Source organism: Morone saxatilis, unplaced genomic scaffold (assembly GCF_004916995.1).
Source record: "Morone saxatilis isolate NCDOM2014 unplaced genomic scaffold, NCSU_SB_2.0 Contig3, whole genome shotgun sequence".
Taxonomy (NCBI): domain Eukaryota; kingdom Metazoa; phylum Chordata; class Actinopteri; family Moronidae; genus Morone; species Morone saxatilis.
In genome coordinates, this window is record NW_023339873.1 from 11,367,637 (window position 1) to 11,394,722 (window position 27,086).

General features: G+C 39.1%; 1 protein-coding gene across 2 annotated transcripts in view; it reads right to left on the minus strand.

The window, feature by feature from the left end:
• Window positions 1–940: 940 nt before the first annotated feature.
• myo6b (myosin VIb) overlaps window positions 941–27,086 on the minus strand; it is a 36,220-nt gene continuing 10,074 nt past the window's right edge. Inside the window, exons 11-34 of one of the 2 annotated variants that reach the window (XM_035674301.1) lie at window positions 26,794–26,802; window positions 25,656–25,836; window positions 24,876–25,020; window positions 23,257–23,414; window positions 22,812–22,903; window positions 22,258–22,330; window positions 20,809–20,936; window positions 19,779–19,874; window positions 19,264–19,434; window positions 17,974–18,012; window positions 17,663–17,756; window positions 16,562–16,692; window positions 16,266–16,343; window positions 16,009–16,138; window positions 14,865–14,955; window positions 13,956–14,106; window positions 12,564–12,772; window positions 12,372–12,450; window positions 9,733–9,893; window positions 9,533–9,583; window positions 6,364–6,467; window positions 4,752–4,886; window positions 3,581–3,799; window positions 941–2,404 (exon numbers count right to left, since the gene is read on the minus strand). In XM_035674301.1, coding sequence (XP_035530194.1) covers window positions 2,205–2,404; window positions 3,581–3,799; window positions 4,752–4,886; window positions 6,364–6,467; window positions 9,533–9,583; window positions 9,733–9,893; window positions 12,372–12,450; window positions 12,564–12,772; window positions 13,956–14,106; window positions 14,865–14,955; window positions 16,009–16,138; window positions 16,266–16,343; window positions 16,562–16,692; window positions 17,663–17,756; window positions 17,974–18,012; window positions 19,264–19,434; window positions 19,779–19,874; window positions 20,809–20,936; window positions 22,258–22,330; window positions 22,812–22,903; window positions 23,257–23,414; window positions 24,876–25,020; window positions 25,656–25,836; window positions 26,794–26,802 — 2,925 coding nt within the window. In that variant the 3' untranslated portion in view covers window positions 941–2,204. Of the gene's footprint in view, window positions 2,405–3,580; window positions 3,800–4,751; window positions 4,887–6,363; window positions 6,468–9,532; window positions 9,584–9,732; window positions 9,894–12,371; window positions 12,451–12,563; window positions 12,773–13,955; window positions 14,107–14,864; window positions 14,956–16,008; window positions 16,139–16,265; window positions 16,344–16,561; window positions 16,693–17,662; window positions 17,757–17,973; window positions 18,013–18,820; window positions 18,913–19,263; window positions 19,435–19,778; window positions 19,875–20,808; window positions 20,937–22,257; window positions 22,331–22,811; window positions 22,904–23,256; window positions 23,415–24,875; window positions 25,021–25,655; window positions 25,837–26,793; window positions 26,803–27,086 lie in introns of those variants that run through there. The other variant, XR_004797145.1, reaches the window with a different exon arrangement.

The window sequence follows — 27,086 nt, forward strand, 5'->3', positions numbered from 1 at the left end:
TTGTTAGACAGAGGACTATGGATATTAAGGTGGACTTAGGTTAAGTGGAACCTAATATTTATTTCATATATTGAATGGTAGGAACATTTCCTGTATACCCTTGGCAAAGGTTGTTCTTTCCTCACAATGAGGTATTTATTATTTACAAACTGATACACATGGTGGTATCTTTAGCGTAGACTGTAAAATGTTGTTTATTTTAATGTTTAACCATTGTTGTGTCCCAAAAGGAGAATGAATGTATAAGCTGTTGACTTGGATCGTGACATATTGTTGTGCTGAGCTACATTTCCATCAGTCTGTCCTGTTCAATACATCTCTTCCCACTAATTATTTGTCTTTCGAGATTTGGACTTCTTGTTTTTTACACAGTTTTGCATTTAAAAGCAAAGAATAAAATGTTTTTTGCGTAAAAAATGTGATGTTTCGTTTGTTTTTGACTGTTCAAAGCTTGTTCAAGTACCAGTGTGTAGGATTTAGTAGCATCTAGCTACTGTAGAAACATGGCGGGTAAACATGGCGGCCTCCATGGAAGAGGACCTGCTCCCGCTGTAAAAAGGACTAATTCTAAAGTAACTTAAACCCCTTATTTTCAGGTGATTATACACTAATGAAAACATACCTATGAATATTATATTCAATTTCTCCCAATAGATCCTCTTAAATGTTACACCCTGGAACATTAAGTCCAGTGTTTTAATCCAGCTGATCACTTAATGGGAGCAAGCCTGGCTCTGTGATGACATCAGCAGTACATTAGCCTTTGTTGTTTAATTAATTACATGCTAATCTCGTTAGCTGCTGTTACCGTTAGGATGTCAGATCCATTTACACAGCAATACCCACTAATGGCTATCTTACTTAAGTTTTGTGAATTAACTAAATTTTTCCTACTTGTTAATTATCTACAGTATAGTAACAACAAAAATCAGTCAAGACCATAGGGGCACACATTTATTTTCTACAGTATTCCAGTGCAAAGGCCAACATACAAACAGATCAAAGAGGGGGCCTTTGAAAGTGAATCATTAGTTATAGTTACAGTACAGTTTCTGTATCTTTCAGTGAATAAGGGTGAGTCTAAATAAAACGTACTGCATGATTGTCCAATGAGATGACTGAAATATCCCCGGCCTAACCAACAGAGGAGTCAAGTAATCAGCTTAATAAAATATTACATGAACAAACGCACAACACACGCACGCACACAAATCACATAATTGTCTCTAAAACAACCCCAAACCCACAAAACTGCAAACATGAAACAAACTTCTACATTTCCCTCTTGCATAACAAATGAACAATACAAAAAAATGATAAATTTTTTTAAGGATTTCAACATTTCACAGGGTTGTATATACGCAGCAAAAAAAATAAGAGATAGATAGTAGACCCAGCACTTCTTCAAATTAATGAATCTTTCTTAAAAATACTGGGAGCAAAAATACATTCTATGACTATATGTAGTTGTTATTCTGTAGGGAGTGATAAAAAAGTTATTAAAATGTAGATTTTATTTCTCATGTGTCAAACCTGTAGTAGATGGAGCAGTGACATATATTAACTACAGTATTATATAACTATAGATCTGTCTCTGAGTTGTATTATATTATGATGAAAACCGAGGAAGAGAAGCATTTCTTATCGTCCCTTTTAATTCTTACTAATCAAATCCGATGTAGATGTTGAATTATGTTGAGCATTAATGACCAAAAGACCAGAAAACATGACTTAAAAGACTTAGAAGCATCTCTACATGTTTTTATCTCAAATGTATTGTCCTTATTGCAGACCATTAAAGTTTTAGGTTAATAGCTAAAGAGGCTACGCACCTATTAAGACTTCCTTGGTGTAGTGCAGTGATATTGCAATTAAAGGCCTCACAGTGGGATTTTCCATTCAAGCATAGATTGAGGAGAAGACTGAACATAAATGATACACCAGCAAGGTGTTACACAGCAAATAAAGATATAAAAAGTGAAAATAAACAACATATAGGTATTTGAAAAGGAGATGATTCAGTGAATGAAACAACCTACAGTGAGATTGTATGGGGAGCATCTCTCTCTGTGGTTATTTCTTTTCATCCCACAAACCACAGGAACACCGTGCTGCCCTTCAACGTGCATGTGTGTGAGTCTGTGTATCAGTGTCATGTTTCGGGACCGAACTAGAGGTTGTGTGCTTATCTTGCTGCTCTGGTTTCACTTGAGGAGACTCTGAAGCATAGCGGTGGCGTGTGTGGGGCGGGCCTGCTTGTTCTCAATGGCTTTCTTGAGGTACTGAATTCCATCACAGCGTTCCCAGATTTCCTCAAACTGCCTGGGCAGGATCTCAGCGCCCCTCTTCCTGGTCAGACCCGTCTCCTCCAGACTCAGCTCACACATCTCCATATCATCTTTCCCTGAGGGTTTAATGACAGAGGTTCACTGAAAGGACACGTACTTCTACATCCATTGCATCCATTAACTGTACATTCACTCCAATACAAAACCTGTATACCAAGTATATAAAGTAGCATAAGCAGTTTTAAGTTGTAAGAATGTATCTGCTTTCTTTTGATTCTTTGGTATATTTGGGTTTTGGACTGTTTGTTAGACAAAAGCGACTGGAAGACTTCACCTTTACAATTTTTTTACTCTTTTCTGACATTTTTAGTCTAACCCAACAGTGACTGAGGATTGTGATGAGAGAGATAAAAAGAAAAATATTTCAGTTACACAAAAGTATGTTTTATCAATTTATCTGACCTTTCTCTTATTTTGGCCTCTTTTCTTGTGAAATACTGAAATACTTTTATGTTCCAGGTCCCCGAAAAATACTTCAAATCAAACAGTGCAAGGAGGGAAAATACAGGATTTAATTGAACCGCTCACAACTCTTGTCCAAACAATAGAATAAACAATGACAGAGTGAACATTATCATGAACTGGAGTCATCCAGTTTATTCACCTACCTCACACCTGTACATTCAGAATACAATGGAGCTGAAACTATTTTACATAGATAGATACGCAAAACTTTAAGTTGTTACAATTTCTTAAAAGTGGGTGTTTTTCTGTTTCATCATCCATAAATTCATTGATATATTTGGATTGTGGACTGTATGTTAGACAAAACAAGTGATTAGATGACTTTATCCTGGGCCCTGAAAAACTGCCATATGGATTTCTTTTTTTCTAAACAGTTTTCTCAACCTGGGGGTTAGTGTTAAGGACCACATTCACATGAAGGGGATAACAAAAAGAAACAAATATTTCTGTCACACAAAAATATGTTTTATGTTACTTTTATGATTCAAGTCTTCAAAAATCATTCAAATTTAACAATCTAAAAACAAACAATTGTGTTTGTCCACATTAAGTCTGCAACATGAGATGAGGTAAGTAGATACTGCTTCGGTTTAAGGGGTCACAAGATGGGGTTGGGGTTGGGAACCACAGGACTTTATGATGAATAATGGACATTTTAATCAATAATAAATATAATAGCATAGTCATATCAAGTAACGCATATACAGGATTTTCTAGAAATCCTCTGTTTGTTCTAATACGACAAAAAGCAAAAGCTGTTGACTCACCTGCAACCAGCACAATAGGCCGTTTGTCTGGGTGAAGCTCCATCTGTCTGGCTATCCAGGGCCCATCAAAGTGAGCGTACCACCAGCCCTTCTTTTTATTCTGGGGATCTTTGTACTGGTCCGCAGGCCGGATAAAAGGAATGCGGAAATATCGTTGCTGGCGATTCATAGCCACTTCCTGATGCTGGGCTGTCATCGGAGGAGCCGGGTTCTGTTCAGCTGCAGTTTGATGATTGGAAAATTTGATTTGTATTCAACGTGAAGATTGTGGTTTAAAGAGTATTCACAACAAAGCATCTGTCATTTGGTCTTAAAGAAATGTAACCTTAATACACATGTTTTGTTAACAGCATCGAACACAATGAGTGTGGCAGAAAACAGTAATAAACCTTTCAAAACATACAAGATCAAAGAGGACCCAGGAAATATCACATGGAAAAGCCGGGTAAAGCAGCTTTTAGCCTCTTATGAAATGGCCTAGATAAGACCCCTGCTGCATCAGTACAGGCCAAGAACAGGATCCAAATATGAGGTAAATAAAGCACAGCCAGTATGGCTTTCAGTAACTATCATATCAAAAGAGAAAGGCGAATAAATATAGTGAAAGTAGAAGCAACAGTGAATCTAATGCTCCCATTCCCCATCAAATGTAATATTTGTTTTCAAGATGAAAAGATGGGAAAAGCAGAGCACTGGTGAGCTTTCCAGCAGCTAAATAACATTTGTGTGTGTGTGTGTGTGTTTGTTTGTGGCACAGCCTGTGCTTGGTTGAGAATGAACTGAGCAAAGCGGCGAGCTGTCACACTAGCAGCTACTGAGTCTGACAAGGCATGGCTGGCAGTTATTTGCTAATTAAAACAAATATTTCTGACAGAGCCAGACAGAAGGCGGCTGCATTTTTAGGCCCTGGCGTTTGTCGGCTAATTGAAAGTTAGGAAACACAGGGAGGTTATGTGCGTGCAGGTAATTCATTCCTGCCAATGACAGCGAGAGGCGAAAGTGGAGAGACTAAACACTTGTCACCTGCAGCCTAATGTGCTTGGGGTGATGTGTGCATGTGTGAAATGTACAGTATGTTTATTGTGCTGTATTTGTGAATATACAGAGCTGAGCAAATATCCACAGGTTAAGCATTAAATGTAATAATATTTGAAATAATCTTTCTACCAACCATAGTCAGTGACAGATTTAGGAGCCCTCTGATCACTTCCGTCATCATTGCGCTTCTTGTTCTTGGACTTCCACGCGTGATAGACCTTCAGACGACGGTGGAACTCCTCTCTGCAGGCCGCCAGCAGCTCAATGTCTGTCCACACAACATGACACCGGTGAGCACTCAAATAAATGAAACAAGCAAAGGCTGATGACAACAGGGTGAAACACTAAGATAGACATGGCTACCATCTTGTGTGGACTGGTCTCAAGAGATTTTCTCTACATCTCTCACTTGTTTTTCAGGACAAAATCCAGTTCTAGTAAAATGTGCCACTCCTATGTCTGCCTGTTCAATATGAATCTGGACTCTCTGCTGGTTTACTGGATACCAGGAGGTCACTGTGCCTAACCAAGAAATAGTCTGATTCAAAACAAGACATAACTTGTTAATTACTGAACTTTAGAAGTGATGGTAGGCAGATTTAGTTACCTTTGGAAAGAGCCTGGGTAGCTACTTTCCCCCTGTTTCCAGTCTTTATGCTAAGCTAAGTTAATTGGCTGCTGGCTGTAGCTTTACATTGAATGGACAGATAATGAGAGCTTTATCAATCTTCTCATCTAACTCTCTGTAAGACCTATTTTAAAAGGATTGTAATATTGTTTAACAAATGTGGCACTGTAGTGATTTGGTAGCCTGGCATCACTAGACCATCCATGAGCAATGCAAAATATATGAAAACATTTAGGGAATAAAGATAAATATATTGGAGGTAAGTTGTGCAACATGTACTTTTGATGAACTTGTACTTAAAATGTAATAATGAGAAGTTTAGGCGGCTCACACTGTGTTTTCTTCCTGATGATAAAATACAAAGAAAACAGTCACAACATGCAGTGCTTTTAACATAAGGCTATAATCAGTTACACTAAGAACACAGCTTTTTTGGTATCGCCACCAGCACCACCAAAGCAAATGGGTTCCACAAATTAGCCAGATGTCCTTGGAATCCCACAGGGGATATCAGAGTCCCTAACACTGATGAGAGTACTGTATACAGTGGCGATTATAAGTGTGCCAGCAGAAAGGCATCTGCTTTTCATGCTGACTGAGGAGAGGGTTGGCTGGGAATGACTAGGAAGGGCAGAAGTCTGCCTTCCTCCATAATGCTGATAATTTCCTCTCTCCACCACTAAAACGCATGCTGATGAGCCGTAGCAGCTGTGGGAACATCCTCAGATCGGTCTTTTGACTTTTCAGGCAAGACATCTTGTGTCCACACTCTGTACAGCTGCAGTCTCAGCCTTCTTAAACAGTCACTTTGGCTACTTAAAAGATTACAGAGAGAGAAATGACACTGAGTGCAAATGAAAAACCTGTATGGAGAAGGTGACGCACGTTAATACGTTTCCAAAAGTGCAAAAAACATCAACACGTTGATGAATTACTTAATATAGGGGGCTGAAAACTGTAAATACATTTTGAATGAAGGAGGGAAAAGAGCTGTATCATGCATTTCACCAAGAGCTCTACCACCTTGTTCTGTTTGTAAAGTCTGGATCTGGTAGAGTTAGTTGATAAAAGCGGCTGAACATCGTGCTGAACTTGGGGCGCGTTCGGGATTTCTCACCACAGGAAGTGTTGATGACATCTCGCAGCTCAGCATACTTCCACTTGCTGAGGTCATACTTTTTCACACCAGCAGCAGCCTTGGTTGCCTGCACCTGAGGACCCCTGTGGCAAGGACCAGATGAACGTGGGTGAAAGAAAAAACAAGGTGAGTGTGCAGACAGGTGAGAGTGTGACGAGGTGGGAGTAACAGAGATTAAGGGCTTGAAGACTTTTTGGATTTTCAACACTGAATATGATTTCAGTTTCACAATCAGGGAGGTGTGAATTTCTAAAAGAAAAGCAGAAACAGCTCCTCATAGATACAATACTATCAGCCTTTACTTTAAAACAAAATAAAGACCGTTCATAAAGCAACATTTGATGTGTATTATACAGGATCTAATAATTTTCAGGCATAGTGTGAAGTAGAATTTCATTGACAGATAAAATGCATGAATATTAAAAGGAAAAGGATTTATTAAGTATACTGCCCTCAGTGAGAATTAAAAACAGATGCCTCACTTCTTTCAAGCCCTCCTCATTGTCTCAGCCGATTAAATTCACATTAGAGGCCGGTCAGCAGGGGAGCTGAAGAGCAGAGTTTGTCCATATCCTTGCAGCCTAGTGTTTCAACTCCACTTAAAATTATGCGCAGCTCTTCTAATGTTACAACTTGCCAGATGCCAACATACATCTGCTGGCTTTGTGAGAGTTTTTTTTCAAGGATTATCTTAACAGGAATGAGAGATGAAGATAAAAAATAAAGGTGAAATGATGAGCAGCACTTTAGTATATGAATCAAACTGATGGCACAGAGCTTCAGCTACTTAAACGACTGCTGCAGGAAGTCTGAGCTCATGTCAGCCGTGTCTCCAGCTTCCCTGCTGAGTTGAGGCTGCTAATTCAATAATACGAAGGATTTAACTCCTCTATTTACAGTCAGCAGAGCTGCTAATGTCTCAGAGTGGAGGATTACCGATCTACGAATCATTAGCCAGATTACCATTACCATTTATAATTTATACTGACTGGAAAGATGAAACTGATTCAGGATCATCGATGTTGATGAACCAGTGCTGAGACTTTACTTTTGCTGCACCCAGGAAATAAAAAGAAGTGGAAGCGAAGCGATGGCCAGGGCTTTGATTTTGGCAGTAGGTGAACAGGAAATGGATTGTTGTAGAAAGAAGGAGATGGTCCTCTAGCTATTACGCCAGTGATTACAGCCAATGTGTATTCTTCTACTGCATGCATGCTTTCATGTGCTTAAGCCCTGTTGTGTGCACATGTAACACACGTGGCCTTTAGAGCTTTCTGTCTTGGCACCTGATCTGTTTGCTAGGAGACATGCAACTTGGCCCCTGGATGCCCGAGCCAACACTGACAGATTACAGGCTGTTGGATCAAATGCAGATAAGGCTTTGAGAGAACTTCTCCTGGCTTTAAACACAGAGTGGGGTTATGGATATTCAGTCTCACTTACACAGTGCAGTTCATATTTAGGGGCAGAAGTGGGTAGCTATGATATACTGTCTTTGGGTGACAATTCTCTGGCAGTTAACAGTTTTATCATTGTTCTGAAACAATAGCTGTGTCTGAAACTCCCTATTCACTACATAGAACACTACATCTGTGTCTCAGTTTACAGATCACTATAGAGTAAAGTACTCAAGGTTTATTATATAGGGAACAGTAAATGAGTAACAATCGAAGTAACAATAGCTTCACCCAAATGAATCTCAACATAATTGTGTTTCTAATGTGTTTACTAATGCTAATTTGCTTCCTTAATATGAAATATCTTCACCTCTTCAGGCCTATAATGCCCAGTTCAGATCCAAGATTCACGACGGGATGAAAACCGCTTCAGAACGTTGCAGGGAAATGTTTTAGTGTGAACGGGCCTGTCTGTCTTGTCAAATCTCTAGTGGCTGGTTTCAGAACATATGGCACGTCACCTTGTAGCAAAGTCTAGGTTTAATACTAGAAATGCAACTGTAGCAAGAAACTCACCATCACATTCATATTTTAAGAGACTACAAATTACATCAAGGTACAAAAAAGTCTGAAAAGCCAGCAGTTAGAACAGATGGTGACGATACACCATCTTGTCTCATCGGTTTTCAAAATGTTGCAGACGCATTGCAAGTAGTTGCAAGTTTCAGCTCATCTCCTCTGAAATCTTTGGCCTGAACTGCAAGTCAGTTAAATTTAAAACATTTAAAAAATGTAAATCGCTCTTTGGTTGAACTGCTCACAACTCCTGTCTGCACTGAGGCACGTATAACATGTGATAAGGGATCACAAGTGGACATTTGAAAACACTGGATTTTGGACAAATCAAAATTAATGGGTAACTGTGACTGTTATTTTTGTCTCTATTAGGACACCTTGTGTTGTATTCACTTGTATTCACACACAGTACAGTATGTCAACACCAGAGCAGAGCTCATTATCAGCACTACTTTCTACCATTATAAATATTGTACATTGAATATGTTATTGCAATGGTAAGAAAATGTTGAATATTGTGAGTTGTTGTCAGGGATTAAAGGTGTACAGGTATCTTCAGTAATAGCTAAGACTCTAAACAGCTGGTAAAAAAGCCAGTGATATTATAAATAAAATTTAAGCTAGAGGTTCAGTAGAGTGAGTGAGTTAAGAACATAATGTAATTATCAGACATTTATAAAGCAGTTATGAATTATACATCTGTACAGACGACATGAACACCTAACACATTTATAAAAACTCTATGTATGAGGAAGCAGATAGATAGTCAAGTTCTTGAGCTTGTGCTGTGCACCAGCACTGCAAGTGATACACACAAGCTTTAACAGACACATGCAGAGCCAATTAAGACACAAAAAGATCACATACTGAACATTCTGATCCAACTCTCATTTATGATTTGCCATCTTCATTTCAGCAAGCAATGATCACACATGATTATCCTCTAAATGGCTTATCTTGTGATTCATGCCACCTAAACAAACCATACATCTAAATATGATTTTCTTAAAATTAAAGGATTATGTTGGCTTTGCATTGCTGGTATAATCCTGCATGTATTTTAAGGAGCTGACTACGACAGAGATTAAGACAGACAGCGAGGGAGTGAGTGATTATTGTTGGCGTTAGGTACACTTGGACACGGGCAGTAATAGAAACCTGTGCTGATATCTTACATGGCTCTGGCTGAGGATGAAGAGATAGGAAGACCTGAAAAAGACTCATCACTGGGAGAAAGACACACCGACAGGAAAAAATGCAGTTACACATGCATGCTGAGGTCCAAATGACATTGTGTTTAACCTATTCACGCTGCTTGTTTACTGTGCACAGCGGTATATATCAAAGGTGTGTATCGTGTTCACATATACACTACCTGCGCAGGCCTGCATCCATCTGCCCCTCCTCAGTGATGAGCTCAGCCTCACTCTGAGCGATTCTCATGGCTAACTCTCTGTCTCTCTTCTCCTGCTCCAGTATGGTGGTGCGCTGGGCCTGCTCCTCACGCTCCAGAGCCAGCTGAATCTCCAACTCTGCCTGTAAACACACACACAAACACACAACACTTTTAATGTGACTACATAAAATCTACACGAACCTAGATCCTGTCTAAACACTAATGCTGCGTGCCAGACCCTTCACAACAATTAGAGCTCTGCTGTGCACCCAAGCCTGATTAGACCTATTTATTCAGGTTGTAGGATTGCTAATAAAGCTTTACTGGTCATTTGTCTAGACACAACAGGGCATACAACAATCAGTAGGAACATTAAGGGTTTGACCCAGATTCAAACTCCAGGTTTTTATTTTGTGCTTTAGTGAAAAGAAATACCTGCTAATAGCACAAACTTTAGTCTAACTAGTCCATAGGCACTTGCATATCAATTAAATAAATCAATACATATACATATCTATCTGTATCTGTGTATATCCATCTCCTTTCCTTAAAGAAAGTCACTAATGAAGTCCACAATGGATACTTTTCTCTGAGGAGCTTTAAATATGAATGCCTCTCCAGTTAAGAATTTATTATTCATACAGTAGGACGGTCCAATCAGCAGCTGTGATACGTGGCCAGGGTGAAGCATGAGAATCAAATCTCAAATTGTGATGGCTTCAGCATGAATGTTGAGCTACTTAATGCAGTAGCTAATGCAGACCCCCATGTACTTTGCTCAAAATAGCTATATTACACAGATTTACCAGTTCTGAAGCAGTACATTTTGACCATCTTTCCCAAAAAGTTGTTATAAGTTGAATAAGCCACAGGAGATGCATCGACTCCCTTACTCACATTTGACAAGAGGATCAAGTTGCAGAACAAATATTATATAATAGAAAATAAGCACTGCAGAGTTGAGGATGGTGTGCAATAAATAAGGTTAGGCTGAAAGACATAATGATACATAGTTTGAAGGGAGAAAGATACAGTGCGAGACTAACCTTTGACCCAGCAGAAAAATAGCAAAGAACACGGCATTGAAGTAACAGCAGACGCCCTTAGAAAGTTTACTGCTGCAGCTTTCAGCTTTAGTGCTGCGGATAAACAAACTTTGCAAAGAATCTCTTGAGACACGTAGCTTATGACAGCCTGGTGTCAACTGTCTCGCTACTAAAAAGAAAAGAAATGACAGCATGCAAATATCCAACTGGCCCTGGTTAAAAAAACAACGGTTCTAGATGTGCAGACGGTGTGATGCACATGAAACAGATGGATGAATGGAGGGCGAGAAAAGGTGAGATATAACAGCAAAATTAAGGAGGAGAAGGTGTGTGTAGTGATAAGGCAAAAGGAGAAAAATTGAGGAAAGAAATAGCAATGAAACAAAAAAGGTGAAAAATTAAATGTGAATGTGAGTGAAACAGGGAGGAGTGGATAAAGGTGACAAAGCGTAGATGATAATAAAACACAGTTGCACTGAAGGATAAAGTAGTTTAGTTAGGAGAAACTCAGCAGGAAGTGGAGTCATCAATCAAGACCCTGCAGGCACCCCTCTGGGAATCTGACCAAAGTCATGACCCAGCTGTTGCTGTGGGAGACCAAAGAGCGGACAAATGTTACACTCAGAGGGGAGAGCTGACGGGCCACTGAGACTACAGAACTTTAACCACAAAACGCCTAATTTATACTACGTCATTGAAAGCCACGGGATGGATTTGCACCCCAGGAGACATGAAATTTAAGTTCAGTTATTGGTATGCCGTTGTAAGTGGGGGTGTCTTTTGTGTTCAAATGCTTCTGGGAAACTTAGAGTCCATGTTTGCTCATTGTTTGACTTTGAGATCGATACTGTATTGAAGCTCCTAAATGCAATGCTTTTGTGTAAAGGATTCTGAAGTCTCAGGTGTTGGAGCTCCCTTTAAAGGTCAGAAAACAGTGAAAATACACATGAAAAGTTTTAAAAAAGGTAACGTTAATAATTTGTTGGACATACAGTACTGTCCAAAACGAAGAAGATATTCAGAGAAAACCAACAAATGTTCCAGAAGCTGTAACCAGGGATATTTTGGCATTTCTGTTTGAAAAATTATTCAAAGACATATTCCAGAAATTGATTGAACTCTGTTGATTTCCCAAACCCAATATCTGTTCCTATGAAATAGGTTTCTGTGGTAAATCTAGTATATCACTCAGTTTATTTTGTCTTTAACCTGAAAATACCATAAACCATAATCATAGTGCACATTATACTGTACAAAACTGACCCAATTAAGGTCCTGCTCAGTTTAGGATTAGGATTAAGTCTAGGAAACATCTTGCTTAGATGTGATTAATAATGGCAGAGTACCAGTAAGTCACTGCAGGGTGTAGGGGTCAGTTACCTCACTGGTGGTAAACAGAAAGCTTAGGAGAGACAGCAGGGATCCATTAAAAGCTAAAAAGATGTATACAGTAATTACAGCTTGATTACAACTAATATATGGTAGTTTTACTGGATTTTCACAATTTCACAACTTTTTAGCAAGAGAGTACAACAGTAAATAAAACAAATAACCTTTGACGGTGGTCCAAACCTGTATCACTTTCTCTTCCTCCTCCCTCTTTTTTCTATCCTCCTCCTCCTGCTTCCTCTTCAGCTCCATCTCTGCTTTCCTAAAGAAATTTGGAGAAATTAAATATTTATTATCACCGACAGACAATTTATAACTTCAAACCTTTTACACTCCATTTGCTAACATTTCTACTGACAATCCGCCACCACTTACAGCCTTCTGTCCTCTTCCTCCTGTTTGCGTCGCTGTTCTTCCTTCTCCCTCCTCTTCCTCTCCTTCTCCATCTCCTCCTCGATGTGTTTCAGCCTCTCTGTCTCTTCCTCCTCCTGCTTCTTCTTTTGCATTGAGGAGAGCAGCTGCTCTGAGCGTTTCACTAATCCCTGGTACTCTGTGTCAATGTCTTTCCTGGTCATCACGGTGGCCTAGGTGGTCAAGAGAATAAATCAGAAAGGCAAGTCATGGTCACAAAAAAAAGAAAAAATTCTTCATCCAACTGTTGCCTCAGTAGAGTTCAAGGCCATGAGTTGCTTTGAACACAATTACTACAAGGTGTTTATTAATAATAAAAACTGATAAGATGCCTTCAGGATGGTTAACATGCTATCCTCAATTTGCCTTAATGAAATTTTGCCGTTTGCCAACTTTCTACCATGACTCAGCACACACTCCACTGTTACCTTGTGTCATGGTAACAGTGGAACAACAAGGTAAAACACTGACTGACATTGTGCCTGTCACTTGCACACCACAGCCACAATGCTCAATTCCCCACTGTACTTGTCAGACAATCAGTGAGGGGAGAAGAGGTCACCATATTGTGAAGACTCATTAGAGGGAGTCTCTAACGGTGACACAGGGAGGGAAGATGACAAGGTCTTGTCCCACATGTATAGAGGTCTGAATGACAGCCATTGGCATCTCATGCATTATTCACTCAGAGACGCCATGCCAGGAGCACTTTCTTCAGAACACCATGAATGTCGACAGAGGGGCTGCTAATAGGCTAACAGAGTAACATCGGGATACCTCAAGGAACCTATGAGCACTCTAGTCATACCTGTTGATTGCATACACGTAACTACGGAGTACAACATTTCAACAAAATCACATCTTGCCCAGATGTCTGGATAGTATGTGAATGTGTTTGTGATGATTTCCTGTACCTACAGGGTCCAATAAGACGGTGCTTATTGTACAGGGAGAGCTGGGATTTCATTAACCAAGTCTGATAATTTAGCGAAACAGCCTCACTAAATTATATTATTGGAGAGGAGAGGATTTCTTCTTCACCTAGCTCTTCTTTTTATCCTGAGGTGATTGAAAATATTGATTCAGAGAGAAAGAATGAGAAAAGGGCACAGCACACTTAAGAAAGGGCATAGTAAACAACAGGAGACTGAGTGTGCTGGGGAGCTACAGGTGTGAATGTAAAGAACCATATAAATCTGAGGCAGTCATGCTGAAAGCTGAGTGCTGTAAAAAAAAAAAATCACAATCAAAGTAACTGAAAAACTGTTGACATGAGCAGACATTACCAGAGCAATAATCCTTATATGAAAGAGGTGAACACAGTCAGGCTTGCTTACAGACCTACCAATGACTCACCTTTATCTTTGTTAACAGAGCGTCTATGGAGGCGGCCAGCTCCTGAACCTGTTTGGCCATCTCTTGCTTGCCCTCCTTCAGCCCGTTCACCACCTTGTTGAAACGTTCCATGTGTTTCTTCAGGTTTCGAACCTTCACCATACCATCAATGCTATGAGAGAAGTGAAAAATGCAAACTCACACATGAATACAAATGACATCACATCGAGTGTTTAATTCAAAAATGGGACAAAGCTGAGGCATTAGTTTAGGACAAATACATTTTCGAAGTTGTACTCCTGTGTCCTTGTGGCAATTGTTTATTTAAGTCTTTATTATATGCTAAATACATGTCCTGGTTAAAAGCCCTCTCTTTCTCTTCCTGAAAATATTTTTCAGGACTTATCTTGAACTCAGGGGCATGAACATGAATTATTCCAATCAAATGTGATTTGGGACAACAAACCATAAAATCACACTTTGACTGTTTGATTGCGGCTAGCAGAGCAATATCATGGGTCAGAGGTTTGTGTTTCTCTGTGATCTCAGCTGGCAAAAACTTTGTTATATTTTCAAGACAGCATGGTTGTGTCATAATTCATGAATCCCCCCCCATCCTCCATCTTCAGACTATAATGTGGGTGAGAGAGGCGTGGGTGGCAGCCAACGGTCCTTTACAGCTTTCTATTACTCTGTATTTGCCTCTATTGAGCAATTTAAATCCCCCTGGTAACCACATATTCAGTTTGACTCAGAAATACATGGCATCACACTGCCATTTGACTGTGACTTTAAAAGAAATGTCACGTACATGTATTTTACACATTGCTCACTTTTTCCTTTTTTAGTTTTCACTGAAAGAGAGTACAGGGTGAAAGAGGGCGCATATACTGTTAGTGTTTTGAGTACAAGAACCAGGAGGAGACTTACCGTGGCTTATGCTTTCTCTTACACAACCACATGCGGACAGTCTTTTGAATCTTAATGCAGGCCAAAGCTCTGTAATTCATCTTGTTCCGTACTGTTAAAAAATGGGGAGGAAAAAAGAAAAGATTCAAACCAAGACATAAAATAATAGTATTAACCCGAGGAGTTAAGGTGCTGACCATTGTCACTCCCCATCTCTCTCTCTCTCTCTCTCTCTCTCTCCACTATGTCTCTCTAATGAATGAATGACTAAAAATACCCAAAATTCTACTTAAACATGTATGCATGTGGAATCATTTACATACTTATTTGTTCTTTCTATTCCACATAAATAGTTTAGCAATGCCAAGACAGAGAATAAAAAAGATAAATATCTGAAAGGCAAGACAAACCTGAAAAATCAAAGAATAAAATAAATGATAATAAAGATATGTATAAATTGCTATAATGGCTAATATTGATGCTGAAAACAAGTACTGGAGAATATTGTATATACATTCTCTCTCTCGACCACTCACACACACGTAAAACAAATGAAACTGCAATAATGATGTGAAGCATTGAAGGAAATAAATTACCAGGACCAGGGACATCAATTTCCTCAAGTCACTTATGCGAGAAATGTGTGGTCAAGCAGGGGCAGTGTTCTGTTATAACTCTAATGTAATTTCATTTGATGCTTTTACACAAATAAGCAGAAGCCAGCCTGCACTTTGTTATACGGTGGTAATCAATAACTTTGCACAAAGTGTAATGGTTCAAGGAACTGCTTTTAGAGTACTATTCCATACTGCTAGAGGCTGCTGCTTTCAATATTCAGAATGAACAAAAAAAGTGTGAAATATGATTTAGTATAGCTATCAGAGCTGTATAATAAACTGTGAGGAAATGACAAAGCATCTTATAGTCAACCACTGGAAGTTGAAAAAGCTTAACTAACAGAAATAAGTTTTGCCACCGGCATTTCGTCAATTATTCATTGTAAGTGTCATGTTGGGGGTAAATTGAAGATGTGGAGCCTTTTGACAAAATAATTCTCATAGGAGAAATGACAAAACAGAAGGACAATCTTAATAGTTCCTAATATACACTGCAGATACTTTTACTGAGGCTGCTTGACTAGTGTTGTGCAATGGATTCAACCTACGTTTGATGACAGACAGGCTGCACCACTGGATCTTCTTCCAGCAGCTGCACACCAACCACGTGTTGACTTTCCTCAGCAGCTCTGCGAGGTGGTCTGGATCAGACCTCATGATCTGGTCAAACTCAGCAAACTGATGCACACAGACACAAAAACACAAACTCAGCTATGATCCTCGTAGTTTAAGGCCTATCTGTGTTCTCTAGAGTTCTGCATGACGACCTGTAACATTAATGCGTGATCGGCTGACTTCTCTGTACCTTTCCAGGGCGGAAGAACACTCTCGTCAATCCAAACTTGAAGTCACTGTCATTTAGTCCCAGAGCTTTGAACAAAGCCTACAGAGGAACAAATTCACATTCAGTGACACAGCAACAGCAGGGCAATTAACTGTTTATTTTAGTTAATCATTTCCCAAATGGCTCAGTGTGGCTATAGGCTTTTTTACACAAGTAATTAGGTTTTATTTTAACAGATTAGCTAAATTTGTTAAACCAACAGCACACTTTCTATTTCGCCAGTGAAGGAGAAACCTATTCAATTTATGTTATCCCACCTTGCAGAAGAGTCGTGGATTCAGGCGTGTAAGCTTGTCAGGCATATACTGTTTATACATGTTGTAGAGCTCATGGAAGGAGGCTCTGGAGGGGAAGCCCCCCTGCATCAAATCCAACACAGACACCATTCCTGAAGAGAAACATACAAACAAAGATTAAAAAACAGAAAAAAACAGCAGTCTATTAGTATTTTGTTTAATCCCTGAGAAGTACCTTATCAATGCCCAATGTACTGTATGATTGCAAGTGAGAATATGTTTACATGCATGAAAAAACAATGTTACTTCAAGGTAATTACAATCACTAAGGCTGTTGCAGGATCATATTAACTGCATCAATTAGTTAGTTTGTTTTTAAAGCAACATGAAGCAAATAAGACTTCCATGAACATGCCCTAAGTACAGTTGCAACATTTACAAAAACATTAAAACTATTTAAAGTGACTAGGAAAGTTGGGTAAAAATTCATGGTAGTAAAAGTGTCAAACAAGGACAGACTGCAATGAAATATAGTATAATAAATAAAATAAAATAAAATTTGCCCCTTACCAAAAAAGGGGAGCGCTAATGTCGTTTCACAGCCTCACACACTCAGAACAACTTTATACTGGTTTGCAGTGACCCTTTTCTCTATGAATGTAACCATCGCTTTTTTCCACATCTCTGGAGACCAGAGCATATGGTTTTTGCACTACTGAATTCTCAAATATGCATTCATCTTTGTAATGCAGGGTTTATCCACTGAAACACTATTATAATATCCCTCTGACAAAATCGGAGTCAACTGCGCCTGCTCAGAATGTTTATACTCTGCAGAGCATAAATAGATGTTAATTGCTTAGTTGTACCATGCAGTGCACCTGTGTGGAAGCATCGGCATGTTTTTCAATTAATACCGGTCTGTGTATTTTATCACGAGGTTCTTGAGTCTGTCATATTCATATATTAAAAATATATAAGCTGTTTTGAAGTATTGTTGTCCATCTCCACCATGGTAGAACTACGTTAGGTAAAGCTATCCTTAGCATATTTACTTATTTTAAAGATTATACATTTGAACAACTTTTAAAACAGTACATATTGCAGTGTTTTTGGTCCTACCTGAGCACTGCAGCTGTGAGAGAATCAGAGCTCCTTCAAACTGGTGGCTGACCATCTTCAGGTTGGGTTTTACACAGCGGATGAAACTTGATCCCTATGCACACCAAGAATAATCAGGAAAAACAGACCATCTCAGCACTGTACTTTTCAGACTGTGCCTGCCATCTTTAGAACTGGCATGTATGTAATAGTAGTGCTGTTATAAGTTAATGCATTCTAGTACATACTGTATATTGTAAGAGGTGATTTATTTATTTCATATTTACAGGAAAAGAAAACAGATGCTGACATATAACTGACATATTACTCACAGTACTGCGAAGCTTTTCCAGCAGCAGGTTCAGCTGGGTCTGTGTATGCAAACAGACAAACAGGAAATGTTTAGTGATTTGTTTTTTTATGTTTGTAATGAATGCAGCACAGGCAGACATTTCAAATGAGGCAATTTATTTGTATAACACCTTTCCACAGCAGGGCAATGCAAAGTGCTTTACAGAAGACAAAAAAGGATTTAAGACAAGATATAAAGGAAATACAAGGCAATATAAAAATACACACTTAAATAGGATTTTCTATGTAAAATAGATTAAAATAAGATAAAATAGAAGACAATATAAAAGACAGATTAAACAGTAGAATAAAAATAACAAAAATGTGGTGGCAAACAGAAAAGCATTAAGCCCTGATTAAAAAGAACTGAAGCTGAAGCTGACTTCAAGTTTTGTGGTAGTTTGTTCCAGATACGCGGGGCATAAAAACTGAATACTGCTCCTGACTCTGGGGACAGTAAGCCGACGATCTGAGAGGTCTGGACGGTTCGTGGCGATACAGAAGATCTGAAATGTATTCTGGCCCTAAAGCTTTCAGTGTTTCATAAACAAAAAATAGAATTTTAAGTCCAGTATGTAATATATTCTACCTAGAAATGTATTTTTGAAACACACACATTGTGACTGACTCCAGGTCTGGTGCATTAGTGATGAAAGCAAAGAAGCTACATTAGCGATAAAGAAACCTCACCCAAAATAAGAGTCAAATTGGATTTTGTTGCTGCGGTTGAAACATAAGACATGCAGACTGAGTTTTTTATTCTTTCTGTCTCGTATTTTTTTTCCACTCCCCTTGTTTTCCTCTAACTCCTCTCCTCCTCTATTATACCTCAAGCTGACTTCATCCAGCTTTATCCACCAAGGAAGGTTTTCTCAGAGGAGAGAGGTAGGAGATTGGAGGAAATCTATGAGAGGGGAACCCTGAACACGGAGGAGAAAGAGGGATGGGAAGAAGAGTGGAAAGGTGAAAAGTTACAGAACAGGGATAGAGATTAGAGTTAGGAAAGTTGGAAAAGAAGCTAAAAAGATAAAGTAGCATTGCAAACTATTTTATAATAAAGAGGAAATTCAATAAAGAATAAAAGACATTAGAATCTACAATAACATCAACTATTGTAGCATCTAACTGTTACAATTTAGTGGATTCATCATTAGCATTTAATTGTTGTTATTTGTGATAGTGAAATTAATAAATAAATGAGTCAAACTAAAAATGAGAATGTTTCATTCAGTTCGGGGACTTTGTCTAACGATCGAAAATGACAATCTGACCTTGAACTTGTTGCCAACACTGATGAAGCCGAGTTTGCCCGCCTTCTGTTTGGAGTCCTTGGTGGTGTTGGAGTTCTCAAACAGCTCTCGAACAAATTTGTCTTTCGATTCACACACAAGGCTCTCCAGAGACATATGGAGGGCATCATTATTCTTCTCCACAAACCGACACTGTGTACAGACAAGCAAATGCATACATTTATGTAGTGGCAGCCTGTTGTCACTAAAGCAACGTTTTATACGTATAAGGGACATATTGTTAACAAGGTTGTACCAAGGCAAAAAATTTATTATAACTTTTTATTTTTGATAATTGATTAACATTTAAGGCATAAATTCTGCAGGCTTATGTGTGATTTGCTCCATTGACTGTTGAGATTTAGTTAGCTTTAACTGCTGGTAACTTCAATGTCTTATGTAACTGGCAACTATAAGGATACATTATAAATCCAGGATTTTGTAAATTCAACCCAGCCCCAATAGCCCTATATGATAAAATCTGCATTAAGAATTACTGTTTCATAGCAAACTGCTCCAGCAAAGTGCCTGATGATGAAGCCCTCGTCGTCCCGGAGATTCCTGTGAATGGTCAGCTTCGACTTCCTGGGAACCTAAGTGGGAGAGGAAAAAAGCAAATCAAATCTAATGACAGTGCTAAAACACATATATATTGATTTCACTCTAATCCCATCCATCACCATCCATCACCATGTCTACAGCAGAACCTTATTTACCCACACCACTATTGAATGAGGAGGGCTAGTTTGGAGATAATACATATGAATCAATTACATGCGGTAAAAAACAGCAAAAAAATACGTAATTAATCCAGGGTCATTTCTGGTCATTTAACATGTTTACTTGCATGGCAAGGAAATAACAACTGCCTGCAGTTCAGATATATTTCTTAAATGCCACATTCATCTTATCTGGCTCAAGTATGATAAAGGACCACAAAAAATGAATTATCAACAATATTCTTCAGGATAAAAAATAAAATGTAGTACCCAGCATTTTCAAGCCTCATTAACTTCATTAGCAAAGACAGCCATAATAAATTAAGTGGAAAAAAACTGGCAAAATATTCACAGCACATCCATGCACTGTAGATTAAGATTAATGTCTTTCAGCCTATTAAATGTACAGACTAGTCTTTACTTGAGCAACAACCCCTAGCTGCAGTAGAGTGTGGCGGTCGTCAGCCACCTCTAGTCTTAGGCTTGAATTGGTGTCAAGGCTACAGTTCTAAAGGGATTTCATGCTTGCAGAGATACAGGGTGACAAACAATGGGGACAATAACAAGAGACAGAGGGAGGGACTGTGCGTCATTCATAAAACTGCTGTTACAAACAGGCAGAGTAAAAATGATCACAATGACAAAACCATTGTGCAGTGACATTGCTGTCTGGTCCCACAAAAGAATACAAAGAAAGAGAATAATACAGGAAAGAAAGCAAAGGCAGAAGGAGAGGGAGAATAATAAACATAGTGAAAGAGGAGAGAAGGAGGGAGAGTGAAAGAGAGCACAGCTAAAGAGGTCTGACCGTCAGTCTGAAGTGGTCTTTATGCTTGTTGTGAACAGCCAGTGCAAAGTGTTGGTCGCTGGGCTGAGGAAGACGGTTCTCTTCATCCAAAATGTCCAAGACTCCCACCAGCTTTGCTTCCACTAGGTCTGGAAAAAACAATTATATTTGTATCAGCAACATTATTATGATTAAGTACAGTGAAGCACCAGTATTAAAAGTAATATCCTAATGCCTAAGATGCCACGTTAGTTGCCAAAAACCTGAAATAAATTCTCTTAACATGTACAAACTGATAATATTTCCAATCCGCAAGTGTCATCAAATGGTTCAAGACATTTTTAGGGACAACAACAGAACACAAGAATCCCTACTTAGGTATTTAGGAAGGGGTGATGTGGGAATCATAGTGGCTGTTATGATGAAGAAGTTACACTAACCATTCAATTTCTGAAATTTACATATATTGGAAATTTCCGCTGTTTACTGTTTCTGGATGTGAATATTCAAAGCACAAAACATGTTCATTAGGATGCTCATTTAGCCATATATCTGAATTATTCATACACCATGCTGTGTTTGGAATATATCTAATAGCCAAGGACCTCAGAAAAAAAATTAGCATGAACAAGCACCTGTGCATAAATCCTGGAGATTGATGAGTGAATTAATGGCCAACCCAAACGGTCATTTGCAAGTCATAAATGTTATTCACGGCTGTCAGTTAACCTCGCACCTGAATAATCACAGCCTTTGAAATACAAATCAAACTGCTTCACCTTGATACACTGACTACTTCATCGCATTAATTCGAGGATTCATTCGAGGACAGAGACAACAAAAACTAGGGGGCATTATTTCTCCAGCTTCCCATTGCACCAAAGGAGGCCATAAAACCCACAAATACTCATTACACTCGCTCCCTTCAGACACACGGATATGCCAGCTTCTTGGATAATGAGAAGTCGGTATTTTTGTCCCCCTGACAGGTGTACTCTCGCTGCTCTGACGTGTAGCCCAGAGCACAAGGAATGGCCCAAATGAATACCATGATGTGGGTTAGCTGATGTTACACTCGAACCAGCCTCAGTACGTTTGTGGTGTGTGGGCTCAACAGACATCTCTGTCAGTCATTTTGTGTTTTGCAGCACAAGCCCTCAAAGGGAGCACTTCATCTTAATGATGTCCCTGAGTGTCACTCGATGGTCCTGATTTCACTTCCAAGGATCACGCAATGTAGATGCTTGTAGATGTCAATACACATACTCCTACACACGTTTTACAACCAGCTCAAGTCAGACATCTTTTCAGCTTTAGAAGGAGATAAGGTCAAACTCCTACATTCAGTATTTTACTTTAATTTTGTAGAATGCAATCATATTCTTTATTTTCAACAGTGACATTTTTAAAGAAAATAGTGAATTTCTGAGACGTGACTGTGCACACAAGGAAGAATTGCATAGACCTTACCTATGCAGTCCTGGTTGTCAACATAATGCACCTCGTTCACTCCCAGCCCTTCCCTTTGATACAGCTCTTGCTCCTGCACAGACACAAACCAAACGTCAAAACTCAGAACAATATTCTAAAAAAATTCGTATTGTAAAACTAGTTTATATTTTTCTGGGTGGCTTCAGAAGATTATCAACCTCAAAGAAGCAAACAGAAAAACCCATCAACACTCGATTCGGATAATGAGAAAGAGGCCTAAACCAGAATTGTGGAGCCTTAATTGGAGACCTTGGAAGAGAATAACGTTAATAGATCACAGGAGAGAAACAAGCCTCATCATGTCCCTTGAGAAATTAGCATTCTAATGAGAGAGCGCAGGAGAGACGGAGGGAAAATATAAGTGAGAAAAACAGAGAAGGGAAAGACAGAGAAGCTTAGTGTGCCAACCACTTCCTCCTGGCTCATGAAAGAGTCAGTAAGTTTGGCCTGTGAGTGACTTGACATGGTAGGTTTCCCAGGATAAAGATGTAAAACCACACCGAATCACCTTAATCCACAAGCTGCTCACCCACCTCTTTCAGAATACGCTCATTGAAGAACTGCTGCAGTTTCTCATTGCAGTAATTGATACAGAACTGCTCGAAGCTGTTATGCTCAAAATATTCTAGGAGAAGGAAAAAACAGAAACAGAAAAAAACCTTTCAATTAATTTTCCAAAATTAAAATTTCTGCAAAGCCTGGGTTAATTATGGCAGTTGGGGGAAATTAATTCTCTAGCATGAGCTCTGGTAATGAAGTGTGTGTACGCATTAGAATACTTATATTAAGAAACAAGCTGCACAGACAAGCGTGTCTTTAGTAAACTGAATTCTAAAGCAGCAAAATGTAGTCGATCTGGGAAGCTGCAGAAACTCATACTCTGTTTGTCTGTTATGTTATCAGTGATGTAGGGCAAAATCTACACTGTATTAAGCTTAATTCAAACTTCTATACTGAACACTGACTGCATTTTATTACCAAACCCAGCGATGTCCAACACCCCGATGAAGTTGGAGGAAGTCTCGAAGGGGAAACACTGGTTTACTCGCTTGACCACATGATCGAAGAGGCGACTGTACACTGCCTTGGCCAGGGCATCGCGGGCATTGTTTGCTTGTTCCACCTTTAGAGGCACCCTGGAGGGAAACACAAAGTGGGACAGTGAGAGGTAGTCCGAAACTGGGACAGGCTAGTGTCTTATTAAGCCTCTTAAGCTCTTTTTTATTTTTTTTTCTAATCAACCCAATTTTCATATGGCAGCAAAAGTTTATCTTTATCTGTTGATATGACACTTTTTGCCGGATAGTGCTGTGCCTCCCTCTACAGCCAAGCTAGCTGATGGTTTTAGAATTAGGGTTTCTGAGCCAAAGACGAGGTATTAAAACTAAAATATTAACCTTGAACTCTACTAGACTCTCTAATGACACTTTAACACACAATTTATTTTTAAATTATTTAGCGGGGTTGACTGTATGGACAAAGTTCAGTTCCACAGTGACCCAGAGTTCAACTCACCTGTCCCAGCAGGGAATAAGGTGAATTTATAATGAAAAGGTCTGCCTTTTGCTATGATAGACCGTTACCCACTTTTTTCTTTTGATATTCCACTTGCCTAGTCTGCATTAGATAAAAGAAAAAACCCTCATCCATTTCACACATGAATAGTCCACCTATGCTAAGGCCAAGGTGGCCCATTCAGCCAGCGAATTGCAGTAAATCTTAGAAAACACCTGAGGTCCTCACAATTCATCTCAGTGACAGGTATTTTTATCCACTGAAATGTTTCCTATGCACACTAGTTAGAGACTCAGTCATCCCTGATACAATCACATCCACCACCCCCTCTGTTCCCCTTAACGTCTCAGGGGTAGGGTGGATCTGTCTGGGGCTTAATGACAAAGCCAGACCCCCTTCGCTCCACCTGCTCCCCAGACACCGGGCCTTTACTGTACTGAAGCCATGCTTGTCTGCCTCTTCAGATACGGGCTGCATTATTTATGTGGAGAAAACACTTCCAGGCCAGGCCGGCATCTGGCCCTGCTGAAATATTAATCTATCAAACCTGGCCCCGTCACTCAAACACCACATTACCACCAAAGTACACAGGAGCAGTGCCAATGCTGCACCACACGCAATCATGTAGAAATACAGTTTACCTAGGCAGAATAACCCCCAGATCCCTCTGCATTTGTGTTACTGTGTCCCTTTTTCTTCACTGGAGTTTGCTGCGGGTCATTTAGCAGTGGCGCTTGAGATGGAGTCACAGAGCACTTGCAAGGAATAATAAGACCAGAAAATGAAAGGCTTCATTCAGCGTCAGTATTTAATCTAATTGTCCTGCACAATTAAGACATCTTAATACTTTGCAGGATAGTACAGATAGGTAAAGCCACTGTATTATACTATATTCTAGTCGGTTAATCTCCGTCTCGGATTATTAGGTATTTTCAGACCATTATGAATTTCCTGCTTTCATTCAGTAAGTTCAGTTGTCAGTAAACATCAGTGACTTCTGAATTACCTAAAAGGGTCATTTGTTCTCAACAAAAACATTTTCAAAAGAATTTGCAAAGAGTCAAGAGTGCTGTTATTCTTACTTGATAACTGTTCCTTTGGCGCCCCCTGCTGTAGTGAGCATGATCCTGGTTGTGAGGCTGACACGCAAATCATCTTGGTCCAGACCCAGCAGATCAGCACAGTACTCCAGAGTCTGGCCAGACTGATTCTTCAGGACACAACCACCTGAAACATGCAGTAAGAAATCCTCCTACAGTAAGAAAGCATCCTACTGCAATCTGTGGTTCCAAAGACAATTTCTTTCCCTTTGTAATAATACATGTATTTAATCCCCAGAGCACAAATATTGTAGAGACAGAAAGGGACGGAATGAGCCAGAACAAAAACTGAGAAAGATGAATAATGGTTACCAGGGTAACAGAGGTTCTCTTTATCACTGTTTGAGACACAATGTGTGTGATATCCAAGGAAAGTAGATCTGTTATTCAATGTTTTATATTGATCTAATACTGTAACACATACCTGTGGAATTCTAGGTGATCCCAAAATTAAATTGAACTTGAATGTTACAACTAATGTTCCTAATCCCTGTTGCTGAGTAGGATTCATCAGGAAAAAATCTGGTATAGAGGAAGAAATCTTTTGAGAGTGCAGAGTTGTTCTTGTTTCTGGTAAAAGAAAAGCTGGAAAAAAGATAGAAGACCTTGGTGGGACAATATGCTAATCACTGGAAAGTGGACTAAAGGTTCCATTGCAATGACAAGTTCTCAATAAACATCTTGCCAGTATGAAAATATTGAGAATCTCACAGATTATTCTAAAAGTGTTTTAAATATGTGCAATAACAGCAGCTGTCTGACCTGAGGAGCTCCCTGTTTCTTCAAAGTCAATGTTGCCCAGATGCAGAACACCAGCAACCACCCTAAACAGGTCCAGCTTCTCAGTGTCGTCCAGACCAATCTTCTTCATGGCCACACACATCCTGTTGAAGTCACCCTGGTCGTCAAGAAGAAGGTCCTTCAGAGCACCAACCTTTAAATGCTACAAAACACACGAGTGAGTCAGAAAAAGTTGAGATCAGGTGAGAAATAGACAATGTGTGAGAATTCAATTTAAATCATGATTTACTCAAACAAGATGCAATTCACAATCTTCTTTATTTCAGCAATGTTATGAAATTGTCCTATATTGAGTAAATCTGATTATAAATTGAACTGGATGCCCACACTAAACAATAAAAGTCATGTTTAACTTGGACTTTAATATATAAACATAATATATAACATTATACATTAACGTCTTAAAAGAGCCTTCACTAGCAGCATGCAGGGAGCACACCATCCTATGAACTAAGGCTGCTCTGCTAGCCTTGTCTCCAAATGTCTTGACAAGTACTGTATTTAAACAATTAAAGAAAAAACAGAGCCAATGTAATATCTAGTAATAACTCAGGGAGGATGAAAGCAGAAAAAACAAGCATGTTGAGTGAAATGTTACTGGAAGAAAGCACTTCAAGATTCATTAGGAGTCAAGATCTCACATTAATCATACACAATGTCACAATTAACAAGGCTGCACAATTATTACTTCATCTATGGTTATATTGTAAGAAAAGCATTCACAGTTATTGTATGGAGGGGGACAACATGCTTTAATTGCACCTTCTTCATGTTTTATTTTCAAAAACAGAGAGCCTTAAAATAAAATGTCCATCTTTAACAAATATTGATTGTGAACTATGGGAAATATACAGTAATTGTGCAGCCCTGCATTGTATGAAAAAGCTGAATAAGCAAACACCTTTTGTATTTTAAAGCACCACACAGCCCCAACCAAACCTGGCAGACACATGCAAAGGAAGAGGAAGCACGCACTCTTATTTCCTGTTTGCACTACAAACAGCAGCATGTAAAACCTGAGAGTCTCAGTGTTTACTTTAGGAAAAATACAGGATAAAGAGCAGGGAGCACAAAGCCCTGATAAGAAAGGAAGCATCACCTTATTATCCTACACAGATACATGGAAGGGCAGACAAAGGCACAATGACTTCATTAGCAACAATAACACACAATGTACTTACAATCACACACAGCTTACAGTGCTTCATCAAAGTTATTGTTGTTGATTTTGCACATAATAAGCAAGTTAAATAAACACCATTTGAAATCTAACATATGATTGACATCTATAATAAAAGCCCTTTATTTACTTGAAACTCTAGTCTAAAATTATGTCTCTGAAAAGGTGGAATGGAACACAAGAAGATAAATTCAGTATGATTTAAACAATAA